At 37.5% G+C, this 17,245-nt stretch overlaps 1 protein-coding gene across 1 annotated transcript in view; it reads right to left on the minus strand.

Annotated features, from left to right (window-relative positions):
• tsnare1 (T-SNARE Domain Containing 1) overlaps positions 1-17,245 on the minus strand; it is a 188,791-nt gene that overhangs the window by 43,441 nt on the left and 128,105 nt on the right. Inside the window, exon 9 of the mRNA XM_065239873.1 lies at positions 11,341-11,413. Within this exon, the coding sequence (XP_065095945.1) occupies positions 11,341-11,413 (73 nt within the window). The remainder of the gene's footprint in view (positions 1-11,340; positions 11,414-17,245) is intronic.

Here is a 17,245-nt window from a genome sequence, read left to right on the forward strand (position 1 = left end):
CGCTATCCTATTGCGTGCAGAGGCATTTTGAGGGACAACCTTATATCCCGCCCCTTGCATTGAGCCGTTTGTGTGAAGAGTTGCCAGACCTTACATCTTGATGTAGGTCTGGCTAACCAGGCTAGGTGTCATATAGATTTTCCAAATTTTCAAAAAGTTTTGTACCAGTTTGTTCTTGTCCTTTAAAGGGTTGGTCCATTTTCTTAAAAAAATTCCATATAATTAACTCACCACCATGTCATTCAAAATGTTGATGTCTTTCTTTGTTCAGTCGAGAAGAAATTATGTTTTTTGAGGAAAACATTCCAGGATTTTTCTCATTTTAATGGACTTTAATGGACCCCAACAGTTATTACTTTTAATGCTGTTTCGAAGGACTCTAAATGATCCCAAACGAGACATAAGGGTCTTTTCTAGCAAAACGATTGTCTTTTTTGGCAAGAAAAAAAGATGGACTTTTAAACCACAACTTCTTGTCTTCCTCCATCACGTCAGTGTTTACAAGTGTGGAGAAAGAGGACCGTTCTGACGTTGTTGTATGTCGAATGATACTAATTAATGTCTTTGTGTCAGTTTATTATTTAAAATGGTCCGCAAATGTGCGTTTCATATATGTAACGTGACCTTTCCACGTCATTACGCAATTACGTGAGGTCGCGCTGGCACGTCACAGGACCTGAGAAAGACGAGAAGTTGCAGTTTAAAAGTGCTTTTTTTTCTTGCCAAAAATGACAATCATTTAAAATCTCTAGATAAGACCCTTATGCCTCGTTTGAGATCGTTTAGAGTCCTTTGAAACTGCAATTTTAAACTGCATTAAAACTGTTAAATGTTGGGGTCCATTAAAGTCCATTAAAATGAGAAAAATCCTGGAATGTTTTCCTAAAAAAAAAAAACATAATTTCTTCTCGACTGAACAAAAAAAGACATCAACATTTTGAATGACATGGTGGTGAGTAAATTATCTGGATTTTTTTTAAAGAAAATTGACTAATCCTTTAATTTGATTTGCCAAGCAACATTTGTGACCCCGTCTGTAAAAACCCAGATTATGTACATTTTTATGATTTACTGTTTTCTACATTAAATCATCCTTCATAATGTAAAGATAATTTTGTGAAAATATAACATTGATGTCTTTAAAGAGCACATATTTCATTGCTAAAAACAACATTATTTTGTGTATTTGGTATAATACAATGTGTTTGGGTGGTTTATGGTTAAAAAACACATAATTTTTCACATACCGTACATTTTTGTAGCTACAGATTTCACTCTTTCCCTGAAACGCACAGATTTGAAAAGCTCTGTGTCCCTGATTGGCCAGCTAATCTGTACGTTGTGATTGGACTAAATACCTCCGATGTCAGCCGAAAAATGTGACGCTCGTTACCATGTTTGAAAGATTTGGTTGCGTTTACTTACAGGCTGAAAGTCTGAAGCAGGAGGAATTATGATAAATTCGTTCTTGTCTACATCACCAGTTCCAGATAGTAAACTGTTGCCTACAATCTGCGTCTTTGTTGTAGTCCAAGAAAAGAGATTTACATTGGAAAAGATAGTATTATCAACTCGCATTGTCGTTTACTTTGGGGTTTGTACCATTTGCATATTGTAAACATGTACTCATACACACTTACACACCAAAGGAAATTTAAAAACACGAATCAGACAATAGGTGCTCTTTAACAGTGACTGAGTAATGATTGACATTAATGTGGAAATCAATGAGGGAAATCGAACTTTGATGCTCCTAATAATTTCACATACAGACTTACATATCAAGAAAACTGAAATGTAGCATAACTGCACAGGTTACCTGTGGTGCTTGCTTGTAGGCTTGTGTTGCTAAGATATTAACTTTAAATAAAGTAGTAGTGATATACGCATTTCAAATCAAGTACTGCCAGCAAGACTATTTACACATAATATTTAAAATCTACTTTCCAACGTCTTACCTTTTTGAATTTATTGTAGAGCATTCTGAGATTGTTTTATCTTTAAAGGATATCCTGTATGATATGCTACCTTGCATTTTGACCAAATCAAAGCATCTTTAATGGCAGTAGAAACTGTGGAGAATATGTCTGGTGTCTGGATGATGTCAAAAACATTGCCAATGTCAAAAACTGTTTTAGAGCACAGTTGTTGTGTTCTGGTTAATTTTTATTCCTATTCATTTTACGACTGATTTCTCAATATATCTTTTAAATGTAGGAATCTGATAAACGATGCACCATTAACTACATCGCCAGCCGTGCTGATGAACTATGCTGCATTGGGGTCCATAAAGGCTAAAACTGTTTGTGCTTTGAGTTAGATGATTCACACACCAGCTCTGGCAACACAGGCCACCATTCCCTCTTTTAATACAGCCTTTTATATGCATAGTCTTGCTCGGCAGAATATAACCTTATCAACTGCCAAACATGGGCAATAAGCCTCTAAAAACATAATAAAATAATTGTCGCCTTTTTAATTTTCACCAGCTCAACGTCTTCGTTTAATTTAAGAATTACAGTGACATACTTTATAATGACTCTATATAAACAGGCCTGACAAGCCTTTATCTGGAGACTACTCATCTGGTCACTACTGACTGTCTCTCTCTCTCACACACACACACACATACACGCACACATCAGCGAACACTGAATGCTTCTGGAAACATTAGGGTAGAAATAATTACAGAATCAACCAATTAGGGAGCCACAAAGCTAAGCCGTAAAACAAACAACCAATTAGTTTGAAACTCAATTTAGCATTCCTAGCCACAGAATCAAATCACCTCTTTAGGAAATTAATAGATGCACTATGCGCACTGACACCTTTAAGCAGTGCTAAAGCACTAAATGAAAACAGCAGAATGAACACGGACCACAGATCTGTGGACAAACGTGGCTGCCACAATACAAACTAATTTGAGAAAATACTAATAAGTATTTAAACACATTAGCCAAAGGTGAATTACAATTACTAATATACATGATATCTTTAGTTGAATACAGACATAAAGTAGTAGATGAGCAACACATAAATCTTAATGTGTAATAATAATAATGATATTGGACACCTTTTACAAACCCCAAAGTAAACGATGATGCGAGTTATCGTCTCCAACATAAATCTCTTTTCTTGACTACAACAAACACAGATTGTAGGCAACAGTTTACTTCCTGGAATTGGTGATGTAGACAAGACCGACATTTTCATAATTCCTCCCGCTTCTGACTTTCAGCCTGTAAGTTAACTCCTGTTAGCAACCGAATCTTTCAAACATGGTAAGGAGCGTCACATTTCCTGCTGAAGTCAGAGGTATTCAGGCCAATCACAACGTACAGATTAGCTGTGACACAGAGCTTTTCAAATCTATGCGTTTAGGAAGAGAGTGAAATCTGGAGATACAAAAATGTACGGTATGTGGAAAATAATGTTTTTTTAACCATAAACCACACAAACACATTGTATTATACCCAATACACAAAATAACATTTTTAGCAATGAAATAGGTGCTCTTTAAATATTATTTTTGAGTAGTGAACACACGCACTGCAAGTCATGAACACACACACACACACCAAAAGCAGTGGGCAGCGCTCGTGGAGCAATTACGGTACGGTTTGCGGATTTAGCAAATTGGGGGCCCAAGGCAAAGGTATGTATGGGGCCCCCCATCCAATCTATAAAAGTTTTTTAAAAAAAATTACTCCGAAATTAAGATGGAAAGCAGAGAACACAAACCAATAGAAAATAAGTCAATGGGGCAAAAACAGCCACGAACAGTAAAAGAGGGAGAAAAAAAATCATTAAAAAAAACTAGCAATGCATCAAAGCCAATGTTGTTACTAATCTTTCACATGCCCAAGACTGTGATAAAAGGTAAAAAAGCTAGTCCACAATCACTTTTTATATTGAAAATAAGTAATTGTATGTGTGTTTCCCCAAATCAGTTTTGAGTAAGTTTTTGAAAAAATTATTGGCAATAAAAGAGTAAAAATCCTGGATTTTTTATTTAACATTTAGCAGTTTTAATCAGGACTGAGGTTGATTAACAGATTTATGCAAAAAAATTTAAACCAAATATTTATCTGATTTTTACAGCAGTTTAATTTAGTGGATATTTTCTTCACGAACATAACAAAAGGGTTGTGAATTTGTCCACAGTGTACGGTTGTTTTAAAAAAAAATTCAAAGCATTTTCCCAAAATATATATGAAAATAAGATTTGCCACAAAAATCATTCCATTTGCTGAAACACAGAGGAAGTTGTTGCCAAATAAAGACTCAACAGTGGACAAAACCATCACCAACATAACATAAGGGTTAAATAATGTTTTTTCTGTAGTAACGTTCTTTACTTCACAAAATCATTTTATCAGTGTAAAGTTCATGTTTATATTTGTCTTAATTTGTATCTGCTCGTGTACTTTCCCAGTCCTCTTGTCACTCTGTGCTTATCTTTTGCGCCGCGCAGTGCGCACCGTTACGGACTTGTCCATTTCATTGTAAAAAAAGGGGGTGTATGTGTGACATATAAACATGAACTGGACATTTTAACTACTATTCCAAAGTTTCCACATATTTTTTAAGAATATTAATATAATTTATAATGCTTTTGCAATGTTCATGATGATAAGGGTTTTATTTATTTATTTATTAGGTTGGTTGGGGGCCCCCCTAATATGACCGCTGGTAGGGGGCCCCAAGCGGCCGCCTACCTATGCCTCTATGTTAAGACTGCCTCTGGTTGGATGGATAGATAGATGTTTGGGGGGTGCAGAAGTGGCCTACAGTTGATAAGATCAGAGACCCAGTGTCCCATAATTCCCCAGCAGACAGTCAAAGAGATTGAAAGTTCTGCATCCCAGATCCAGCACTCCCAGCTTTGTTGTGCAGATTTGGCTTATGCTCCGTCAGCATGGCCTCCCTGCTCACTACCATTTCTGGAAGAGCGGGGACAGTCAAAGAAAGGTGGCAGACCTCTAAAAGGACTTAATTTGTGCAAATGTCCTTAAAGTGAAAATTCACAAAGCAACTTATGGGAACATTTTAGGTGGTTCTCAAAACTTAAAAGGTCTTAAAAATACTGTCAACCATTTTGTGCGAGGGCTAGAAGATATCAGACTGCTATGAAATCAGTGATGCCCTTATAGATATAGTAGAACAATCTTTTTCTGCTTTTGGTTGTTTGTGCGACTAGACCACTAATAGCTCAAACTGTTTTTTCAGGTATGTCACGACATCAGGATATGGGCTTTGTCACGGAGGTTTACTCTTCCGCACAGCAGTGCTAAAAGCACCAATCCGAAGTTCTCCGGTCTCTTATCACCCCCTCCGTAATCACTGCTATCTGGAGAGCTTTGTTCACGTCCACCCCAATAAACATACGCCCTGCTACAATAGAAAAGAGCAATTTAGACACTTTTATTTCAAGCACTGAGTGAGGCTCTTTAAACTCTAATGGACTCCTAAAGCACAACAGACCCGTGTCACGCTGGCTTTCATTGCAGCCAACCTCTGAGACGAGGGCGTTGAGGAAAACTTTTTGAGGCTTTCACACCTGGATGTAACAATGCTACTGTTTTGTACAGGATGTTATGAAATGTTTGTATGCAGGCGTGGAGGTGTATACAATCAACTACACATGAAAAACAACCAAGAAAGTGTATATGCAGCAGCACGTAATTCCAGGAACATATGGCAACCACGCGAAGAATAGCATCTTTCATCCTTTCAAGCTTTTTCCTTCACAGGAAAGAAATGAAAATGTGAAAGATGATAGTTGGAGGGGAACACATTTCTTAAATCCTCTCATTCAGGTTTCTCATTCTGTACGTTTAAAGTATTCAGTGTGCTGAGAAGAGAAGAACGTTTTTTAGTTCCACCAATAAATTCAATATGCAATGGCATTTGTTTTACTAACACTGTATGATATGAAATAAAATTTGCTAATATGTATAACAGACATTTCTTTTTTACAGAAACCACTGCGATGCTTTTTGGGATTGCCTTATGCACAAACAAGATAGTATGTAATGCTGTCTTAAAATTTGGCCCACAAAAATAAATGTATCTTATAAAACTGTATGGAACATTCTTTAACACACCTACAATTGCTAAAACCATAGCTTTCCATAACAGCTAACCATAGCATAGAAACAGATTTCTGAACAATGCAAATGAACAATCTGAACAAAAAGATTTTAGAACTGTAATTCTCAAACTTTTCAGCATCCCCCACCACGTAAGGTGCATTCCTATTGCGGACCCCCAATTCATGACATAACACAATCTCAAACTTAGAATTTGAATTAAACAAAACAAAACACATAAAGAGTTATAAAAAACAAGATAACCCAGTTTTTATTTTTCAACATGAAGGGCCATCGTGAGAGACCCTCAGTCACTATATATATATATATATATATATATATATATATATATATATATATATATATATATATATATATATATATATATATATATATATTAGTGATGCAACAATACACTCAGTTCACGGTTCAATAAAATTTTTGGTTCTTGTTCACGGTTTTCGGTTCGGTTTCGGTTCTGTTTTTAATTGCAGTTCTCTTTATTTTATGTAAATGCAAAAATCATCTTACACATTTCTAGTGTATTGATACAATAATAAGAGATATAATTACATAAAGATATATAAAAATGATATCCTATTCAAACTGGGGAACATGTGAATTCATTACATTACATAAGTTGGCCATTTTATATACCTGTACTTAGTAAATTAAACTTTACATTGTAAATGAAGGCTATACCTTACTGTACAACATCATGCTGTCTGTGTAGAAACCAAAATTGCGTTCCTCAATCAAGATTACTGGTGGGATTTATTTTAGCATAATACGCATTCTCTTCTTGAGTTGAACTTTATCAACTTGCGCGGAAGACATGTTTGATGCAAATAACGCGTGTTTGCATCAATAACAAGCACAATTTGCGTCATTCGCATTGCCACACGCGAATTTGCATATTTACATTGATGTTGTATGTAATCTACACGCTCAAATATTTAATCCACACCTCAGATTTAAAAGACAGTGGTGCTGCCTCTTTTTGTTGTCGTACTTCTGTTGAGTGTGTGTGCGCGCGAATTACATCTGACACCAGCATTGCAAGCAGAGTTTAAGCAGAGTTAAAGCAGCTAGCGCACAGTGACTGGATGTCAACTCGCTGTGGCGTTTAAAGGGGACAGAGAATGAAAAAACATTTTTACCTTGTCTTTGTTGAATAATGGTAGTCTACCCGCATTCACGAACATACAAAAAGTGCTAGACATGCTAAACAACTCAGTCTCATAGAAATTCCTCTTTTAGAAATGTCAGCCAGAAAACTGCCCAATCTGAAAAACTGATGCTTATGACATCACAGGCATCTCACTGCCCCTCCACTTTAAAATAATTGGCTACATTTTTTTAGTGGCAGCAAAGTCAGCCAATCAGTAATGAGATTGCAAGTTAAGCCAGTAGGGGGAGCCAAATAGGTGCAAAACCAGTTGTTTAAAATCCCCCACCCTAATAGAGCTATCTGAGAGAGGTTTTTAGGAAGCTTCTAAGGCATTACAGACCCAAACTAATTTTTTTTGTCTACATGTCACATCACAGAACAAGGATAAATACCCCGTTCAATCATTCTATGTCACCTTTAAGCGTGCAGATCACGCGGGCGCGCACATTTACAAAAGTGCAGGGAATATAAAACTGACAGATTTGGATGGATAAACCAAAAAACCGTAAATGTAAATATTAACAGTACTGAACAGTCAAACAATAAAATGATAGGCCACAGTGGGCGTCACTCTTTTGTTTCATTTTCTAATATATCACATACTGAAGGAGCCTATTTTGCTTTACATTTTCTGAAATCTTTATTTGGCAGGGCCTGAACCACCTGCCTGACTGGGCCAGTATAAAAACGTTGTTTGCGATGAGCCCTGATTGTGCATTCCAATTAATATCAATAAACCTGCAATTGGTTTATTTTGATTTAAGCCTTCATAACTAAAAAATACAGCTAAGTAGCACAATCAAAAACATGATAACATAATAATAAACATGTTTTGATTTTTTTTTTAGAACAAAGTTATCTCTTTTTGGAACCAAACTCTTCATATTAAATTACAGGGAGCTACACTGCGACCAAAATGGTCGCATATGCGACCTTTTGAACTGCCGTTGCGACCCTAATTTTTAATGGGTCGCAAATGTGCTACCTAATGTTTTAGACAATATGCTATGATTTACTATGAGCATTTATTAAAACAGAAATGTGGATCTTAAGAATACGTTTTATAACGTGCTCTGAGCCATCAACACGTTGGCTTCATTTTGCGTGAAAGCACGTCGTGTCTCTCCCTATCAGTGTGCGTTTGCGTGCTCAGCTGTTTCTCAATGAATTGGGTGGGACACGACGCAAGCGTTCCTTGTTTCTGAACTTGAGCAGAGGTCTTTCTTCACTGAGGACGCGGGACTCGTATGGTTCCGGGTATATATTTTAAATGGTCTGTCGGGTCCGGTTAGGTCCTAGTTTAATTACTTTGGGTCCCAAGTCTGATTAATGTTGTGTTTATAACCCGAGTCGATCGGAAAACGTCCATGAGCGCTGCCGCGCTAAAGCTCGAGTGCAGTTTCAGCGTGCCTCCGGTTTCTATGGCGATGGTTCTTGTTACGACCACGCGCTGCATTTTCTTTCTCAAAATTTTTTAATAATCTTATTAATTAACCATATATTTTCTAAAACCATATCCATATTAAGTTTGGACAGAGATTGTAGCAAAAAGCAATGCTAATGTCAAGCCAATTGCACTGAACGAGCAAAGCAATGTAAAGTCTGTCACCGGGACAGCAAGTAGACTTTTAAATCTGAAATAATGAGTGGATTAAGCTTTTTAAATCGGCAAGAGAGAAATAGAAAGATAGAGCAGAAGCAGTAAAAGTGCCTTTCTAATAGAAATTATAACCATTATAACATCAGTCACATTTATAATCTATAGACCTGCACTGTCTATTAATATACTATACATAGTATTGTATTATATTGAGTTTGATAAAAGGGGTCTAATTGCTTCATATATCAGTGCAAAAACAGTAAGTCTTTTCGTGGTGCTTTGACAAACAGTGTCAGCTTTGTTAATGGCAAAGAAAGTTTGGGGTGGTTAGATTGATGAAATATAATGTGAAATTAATATTAATTTTCAATGAATCAAAGTATTGTGTTGTGTCACACATTATTAGTTTTACGTCACATGTATAGTAGACCATTATTTGTCAGTGGGTAATAATTGCCCTTTTCACCGGCTACCACCACCAAGTAAATTTCAGATCTGTGGGAAACACTGCAACGTTTAAGAAAACAAGGCGGCATGTGGTTTAAAAGATGGCAAGTAAAATAAAAAGCATATCTGTATGCAATACAGTTTCATTATTGTTCATTATTATCCAGAGTGCCTTAATATAACTTGAAAAAAATATGTGCGACCAAATCATATTTTGCGCCAGTAACTGAAAAAGTTGGTAGCGCAAGTGCCACCAGTGGAAAAGGTTAGTGTAGTTCCCTGAATTATAAAATGTAGTGCTAGTTGGTTGGTAGCTATATTTTTCTGATGTTTGATTACACAGAATTTATGATAAATGAATGTATTTTATAAAATGATACCATCTTGCGCCCCCCCCCCCCCCAGTTTGAGAACCACTGTTTTAGAGGAAGCAAATGATGACAAAATAAACTAAACAATCCCAAAATTGCAATGCGTTAGGCATAACAAGACAAGCCAAAAGTGACACAAAGATAAAAAACTAAAAATAGTCCACCTGCATCCTAAATTGTATCTCAAAAGGGCAGAACGACATTATTGGATGGTTTATTGTATACAGTATGTCCCACTAGATTCCCACTATTTCGCTAGTCATAACTTCTGATAACCTTCACTATGTCTGACATCTTTCTTTGTGTAAATGTTAAGTGGAACAAAGCAGAAGCAAAAAAGTTTCAACATCCAGTTGGTCTGATTTTCTCCATTTTGTCTCATTTCTCCTTGTTGTACTGTGACCGTGAGAGTGTTAAATTAGGGTAAAAGATGTGTATATCTTTCACCTCTCCTGAAGGAATAGTATCTTCACTCATCTGCCCTGCTGAATGTACTGTACACACAGGATTAATTAACAGCCGGACGAAAGGACATGGTGTGGGATGGTTACCAATTAGGAAAACCGTGACTTTAGGGTCTTTATTCTAATGCAAACTTTTACATGCAACACAGCTGTGAATCTATTCATAGTAATTATATGCTCTTTATCACAAAACTTTACTAAACTGAGCCAAATGCAGTACTGATACTTATTCTAGTACCACAGTCTATTGGTGAGTTTGAGTCTCGAATTGTCCTGCTCCGGTTCAAAATATTCAAAATATATTCTCTTTCCAATGCAATATGCCATATACGATAACTTGCTGAATAAGGCGACATATAATATGCAATACGACATTGATTTAAAGGAAAACACCACCGTTTTTTCAATATTTTACCATGTTCTTACATCAACTTAGACTAATTAATACACACCAATCTTTTTTCAATACGTGCACTTAATCTTTGTACAGCGCATTGTGAATGTGTTAGCATTTAGCCTAGCCCCATTCATTCCTTAGGATCCAAACAGGGATGAATTTAGAAGCCACTGAACACTTCCTTGTTTTCCCTATTTAAATGGAGTAGTTACATGAGTAAAGTATGGTGGCACAAAACATGGCAATTTTTTAAGCGGATACAAAATGATAACTATATTGTAAGGCGGAAGAGCATAGTTTGCAGAACTTCGACCTCGGGCGCAGTGATATTGACGGAGGTTTGAGCGAGATGGGGAGTAGTCAGGAGTGATGATGTTACTGCGCGCCAAGATCAAAGTGCTGCAAACTAAGTGCTCTTCTGTCATACAATATAGTTATCATTTTTTATCCCCTTAAAAAATCGCCACGTTTTATTCCTAAATTACACTTCTTGATTCTGCTTTCTACATTATCTCATTGTTTCTGTTCACACAGTGAATCATTGCAGATCTTCTCTTGTCTGATCTTCTCTACAGGCCAGTGCCATAGAGACAAACACCCTATCTGCCATGTATTGAGCCAGTGAAGCTGATGCCTTGTTCTGTCCTCTGAAACTTCACCTCGTCACAGCAGGGGATTATGGGATGGATATGGGTGGAAGAAGTGATTATCAATAAAAGGCCAGACAAACAAGGCTGAGTCAATATAGACTCTTAACTTGAAAAATAGAGTCACGCACACATACAAATAAGATCTCACCTATAGTGTCTCCTTGTTCATGCACCATGCTGGCCAAGTCCTTCATAATCTGATTAACGTCCAGCATGTCTCTCTGCAAAAACAAAGCAGAGGTTAAAGCTCAAACAAACAAACTCCAAGGTGTGCTGAAGAGCTCTTCAAAACAGTCTAACACATCATGTATTAATTTAAATAAATAAAATATCAACTAATGAAGCAGAACGACAGAACAACAAGAAATCTTAATGAACATCAATTATGTTCTCACACATACAGTAAACAGTGGCTAATACATATAAGTGTTTACTCTTAAATCAGTAGAGCAGTGGTTCAGACCCTGCTTTGCTTTGTTGTGCATTCATCGTTTTTGTAATTCACTTAGGATAAAAGCAGATTTAGATTTAGCACATTCGGATTTAGTGTTGGCAATACATGTCAGAACCAAAGAACACATACAGTGTTGAGCGCACTTCACATACAAAGACGTTCTAGCGGACATCACTTCACCAAGATCTCGGTCATGACTCAGTTTTGTCTTGGTCTCAGAATAAGACAATTTAGATTTGTTTTCAAGACCGGTCAAGACCACAACTGTCAACATCATTTATGTATTTGGATATAAAACTTTCTACTTTCATTGAGTAATGTGGAAGGCATGCCAAGGTAAGTTTATTTATATTTATTTACATTTCATACACAGTAATTCAAAGTGCTTTACATAAAAAATAAGTGCTTAAATAGAAACAATATAAAATGGTTAAAAATCAAACCATATCAGCTCCTTAGTGTTTGTTAAAAAAACAATGCTATCTCATGACAATTCATTGGGGTTAGGGTTTCGTTATTGTTCTAATTAACTCTTTCGCCACCAATGACGAGAATTTCCGGCTTTCCACAATACCGCTATTATCCACCAGGGGGATTATACAACCCGGAAGTAGCGCCTCACGTGAAAGAGAAAGAACTCCGTGTATGTTTTAAAGATCGTTCTGCATCTGATCTCTATCAAAGGTCCTTAACAAAAATGGAATTATCTCTATCAAAATTGGTTGTGAAGAAACCAACCCATATTTGAGAGGTAATTAAAAGAGAACTAATGAAGGTAGAATGAAAGTTTTTTTTTATTTAAAGAAGAACATTTTCTGGAAGGCATTAAACTTTTGTGAAAATCATGAAAAATGCTGGCGCTGGCTGGCAACTTTTTAAAAAATGCTGGCGGGGAAAGAGTTAATAATTATCATAAGTTTTTGCAGAATTGACTTCGTACAAATTCATATGAATTTACAAACTCATAAAATATGTATTAATTCTTGTGAGATTAGGCTTTGAATTCCTCCAAATAAAAATCACCTTTAAAATAAATTTTTAATATTATTTTATTATGACTTTGGGCCCTATCTTGCACCCAGCGCAATTGACTTTGTCAGTGACGCATGTATCATTCGTAATTTGCAACGGCGCACAGCGGGTTTTTCCCTCCACAGACGCACGTCGACAAACTAGGGAATGATCTTGCTCTCCCTGGGCGTTTCAGCGCAAAAAAAGAGGCGTGTTCCGGCGCAAACCATCCCTGATGCTATTTTGCAGTTTCAAAAAACAATTGCGCCACTGACCAGAAAAAAAAAGTTTAAAGTCAGTGGCGCGTTGCGCGATGTTCATTATGCTATTTTAAGGGCGCATGCTTGACCATAATGTATAGCGTGCACAACGCGCACACTTTGCAACTAATCTACACAGATGCAACAGTTATTTTTGCAAATCATAAATTGTTACACTAAAAAATATTAATACACGAGATAAGGGGAATCATAGTGGTGAGCATTGTGGTGATAGTTTTTATTTATTGTGTGGCTGCGTTAAAAAGTTCTCATGCAAATAACGATAAAAATATTTTCATAAGTTTGTTGTGTGGCTGTATTACGTTTATTTTATGTAAATAATAATTTAAATGTTTTCATAAGATACCTTAATGTATATGAACTTGATTTGTTAGTCTACTTTGGGGTTGGACCTTGCGTTTCTTGGGTCCGATTTCAAAGCCCCCAAACCCTTTCAGCGGTGAGGGTGGACGCAGCGATGTCCTCTGCTGGCGTCAGGTCCTGAGGCAGATCCACCTCCTGTTACACGGCGTGCCCGATTTATGCTGGCAAGCTTGGGATTCCCCCGTACAAGGACGTCGGTCTCCTCGGCTGTGAACCGCTCCTGGCGTGCGCCTGGTAAATCCGTCATAATAATAGCAACCCGCCACGGAACTTGCGCCCTTGCATTTAAAGGGAATGTTGGATAGCGTTCTGATTGGTTTATTTGACGTTACGCCCAAACCACACCTATGAATAATGAACCTACTTCAGACCAACCCCTTATTGATTTGCGCCCGGCGCAAGAGTTATTTCTCACGCTGGGAAAATAGCAACAGCGCCCAAGATCCGCCCACAAACTCACTTGCGCGTTGCGCTTCGCACTTGCGTTTCAGATCGTTAAAATAGGGCCCTTTAAGGGTTAGCGATCTTTCAGATAAATTTAAGGAATGCTGGTCTGGTTTCATCTTGGTCTCAACCCCTCAAAGTTTTGGGGCCCTATCATAAACCCGGCGCAATGCGCGACACAAGTGTCTATTGCTAGTTTTAACCCGGCACAATTAGCATTTTCACGTTTAGCGACACGTTGTTTAAATAGCAAATGGACTAAAATAGACTACGCCCTTGACGCCAGTCAACTTTTTTAAATGCTACCCCACGGATTGATTGTATGACTTTGTACCTGTGGATATGTTGAGATTAGGGGTGTAACGGTTCACGGTAAAGAATCGAATCGTCCTGTTATCTTCCCACGGTTCGGCACGCATGTGCTTCGCGGTGCACCGTGTTTGATTCAATCACGCATTTCTAATATAGTTTGGGGAAAAAACAACGCATAAAACCACTTATGTATGGTTCTAAATAAGCTATGCGTGTGTTTACGTGAGAGTACCTGTCCAATCAACTCGTAGTATGCAAATCTGTTGTCAACCTCACAGTTCCTCCTCACGTGTTGGTGCGTGTGCGCACGCGCGTGTGTGTATTGCAGAGTGTTTAGCGCGGCAAGTGAAGGAGAAAAGCCACTAAACAATTTCTGAAAAAAAAAAAACAAACAATTTCAATATAAACGAAAACAACGCAATTTATGTGGGGGTCTTTTTCTTCTGTTTAGTTTTTCAGTTTACCTATTTTTCCATCTAAATAGGGAATTGGCATGGCGCGAGCACAAATGCTTTTAAAGGGGATGAGAGATAAATCTCTCATTGGTTTATTACACCTAACGCCCCAAAACCCACCCATTACTCATTACGAGAATAGGAACAACCCTTTTAGGCTGTGCGCTTGGCGCACAAACCATTTTTCCTGTCATTAACTTAGAAAAAGTGGATTCGAACAAGCCCATTTAGACTCAGGGTTCCCACACCTTAGTTAACATCAAATTCAAGCAATTTCAACGATTTTCCAGGTAGGTCCAATACCCTCAATTCATTCAAGGATAAAATGTTTCACATTTCAAGTGAGACCAAGGTTACATTGTGTTACATTTAAGATACATTGTTACAGTTCCCTTTCGAGGGAACTCGCCCTGCGTCACTGCTATGACACTTTGGGGACGCCTCCAGGGGTAAGTGCGTCTAAATGTGTATATCAAATTCAACCAATGATGAGGCTTTACAACAAAGACAGGGTGACAGGAAGTATATCGCTTTTTGAAATATTGTCAAAGATGGCGTTAAATAGACGCAGGAAGTATGGCAAGGGGGACGCAGCGTCTCGTTCCCTTCTCAGGGAACAACAGTTACATACGTAACCCGAAACTTTTTCATGTGTTCAAAAAACTTCCCAGGGCCTTGAAATTTTTTTCGCAGATTCACAAACTTTCAAGGATTTCAAGGACCCGTGGGAACCCTGTAGACTGTGCAGCATGACTTTAGACCATGTGCTTAGATCATTAAAATATGTCCCTTTGTCTTGACCCTCTGGTCTTGGTTTAGGTGGTCTTGACTTCAACACTACGATACACACAAAAATTATTCCAGCTTGAAAAGGGGATGTGGCCAAAAAATTCAACCACTACAGTAGCTATTAAAAAGCTCTTATTCATTCACTGACTGCTCATTTGTACCAGAAAGTACTCAGTAATAACACATCAAAAACATAAAAAACGACTCTGTGAGAACTAAAACTCCATCATCTCAGAAGCTGTTTTGTTTCAAACATCTATTCTTTCTACCCAGACCTGAAGCAACATGGAGGCTTTAAAACGCTCAGTCTATCTCCCCCTCACAGGCCTTTTTGTCCATACACAAACCCATGCAAGTGCAGCTGGGTCGGTGGAGCTGAAACCATTGAGCCATTCATCACAGGTGTCTGCAATTGTTTGGGAAACTGGCAGCCATCCTGGCTCTTGGCACAAATCAGTCGGCCGGAGCCAAAATGGCCCCTAGCAAACCCCACATTACTAAAGACTTTCTGCATTTTTCACCGCGGCTGTCGACACCATTGCAGAGCAACATATTTATTTTAACCACTAAGGTGCTTGTGCAATTTGCATTTAGTCTGCAGTAATAAACAAGATGTGCAGTGTCATTACGCTTGGTTATTTATTACATGGGAACTTATATGAAGACGGAAAACAGCATTATCGTCAGAGCAATTGTAAGTTCATTTACTGTAGTGTTCTAGTAAATACCTCTCCATGGAGTTGCATCCCTTTGAGAATTGGGTTTGTAGCTAACAGACGTTGAATCCAAAATAAATCAAAGTGCATGTCATAACCGCCAAACACAATTGAGGGAAAGGAGTCTGGGGAAAATGTCTGATTAAATTTTAAGAAATTACCTAAATGACCTGACCAAACTTTCAAGTACTTTAACTTCCATGCAAAATATTCATATAAAAAATATCTGTCAAAGGTACAGTATTTTTTTTTTTTTTTTTTTGAGATAAGTAGCATATTTATTTTATATAAATATATTAAAAATAAAGCACACACTGCATTCAAATATAATAATTCATTATTTTTACATAAAAGACAGCAGAGATATATGTTAGATAAAAAGTTTATTTAGCTACAGAAAGTAGACTTATGCATATGTGTTTATGAGAAAGTCAATGACATATTTATTTTAAGGAACACTGTGTCCCTCAGTCCAAGGGGAGTCTGGGTAGCCCAGGGGGCTGAGGTGGGCTAGTTTACATCATTTATACCATTATTATAACAAGCACGTCCCGTGTTCCCTTATGACCCTAAAGCCCCTGTTTGTCTTCATGCTACTTTTTAATGAAGACTCCAGGCTGTCCGGCTCTTCAAAAGAGGTGGCTTCACGGATGCCAATGCTTACCATTCATTTTAAGTTAATGAAGTTTTGGACGTTAAACAAACCTACGGACCAACTGCAATTGATCATTGAAACTTAGCAATGCATATTACAATGTAGTTTGCATACATTAAATAAGTTTGATGTCAGTCAGATTACTAAATAGATTACTAAAGCAGTATTTAATAACATCAGACTGTAAAAACACACAGCAAGCTGTACTGCAATACTGATATGGCCACTGTGAGTATGCATCAAGCAGTAGTATATGGTACAGTATTCCTAAAATTAGATGCTCTTTTTCCTAGCGCTGTGATTTTGTTTGTTGTTTTTGCTTAGAAACAGATATGCACAGCGAGGGCACAAACAAAAGTCTGATTTGAGACAAAGGTTCTCCCTTTGTTTTATTCGATTAAAAATGTCAGACGCCTGTTGAATCCGACACACGCAACATACAGACATTGACAGGAGTTGCAATTAAATGTGCGGACCGATAAGGCTTCAGATGTCACCATACGTCCAAACAGAAAATGACTGGCACTTCTATGAATGCAACAGGCCACGAAGCTTCGCAGGAGCTGTGACTGA

The sequence above is a fragment of the Paramisgurnus dabryanus genome, chromosome 13 (genome assembly GCF_030506205.2).
Source record: "Paramisgurnus dabryanus chromosome 13, PD_genome_1.1, whole genome shotgun sequence".
Taxonomy (NCBI): domain Eukaryota; kingdom Metazoa; phylum Chordata; class Actinopteri; order Cypriniformes; family Cobitidae; genus Paramisgurnus; species Paramisgurnus dabryanus.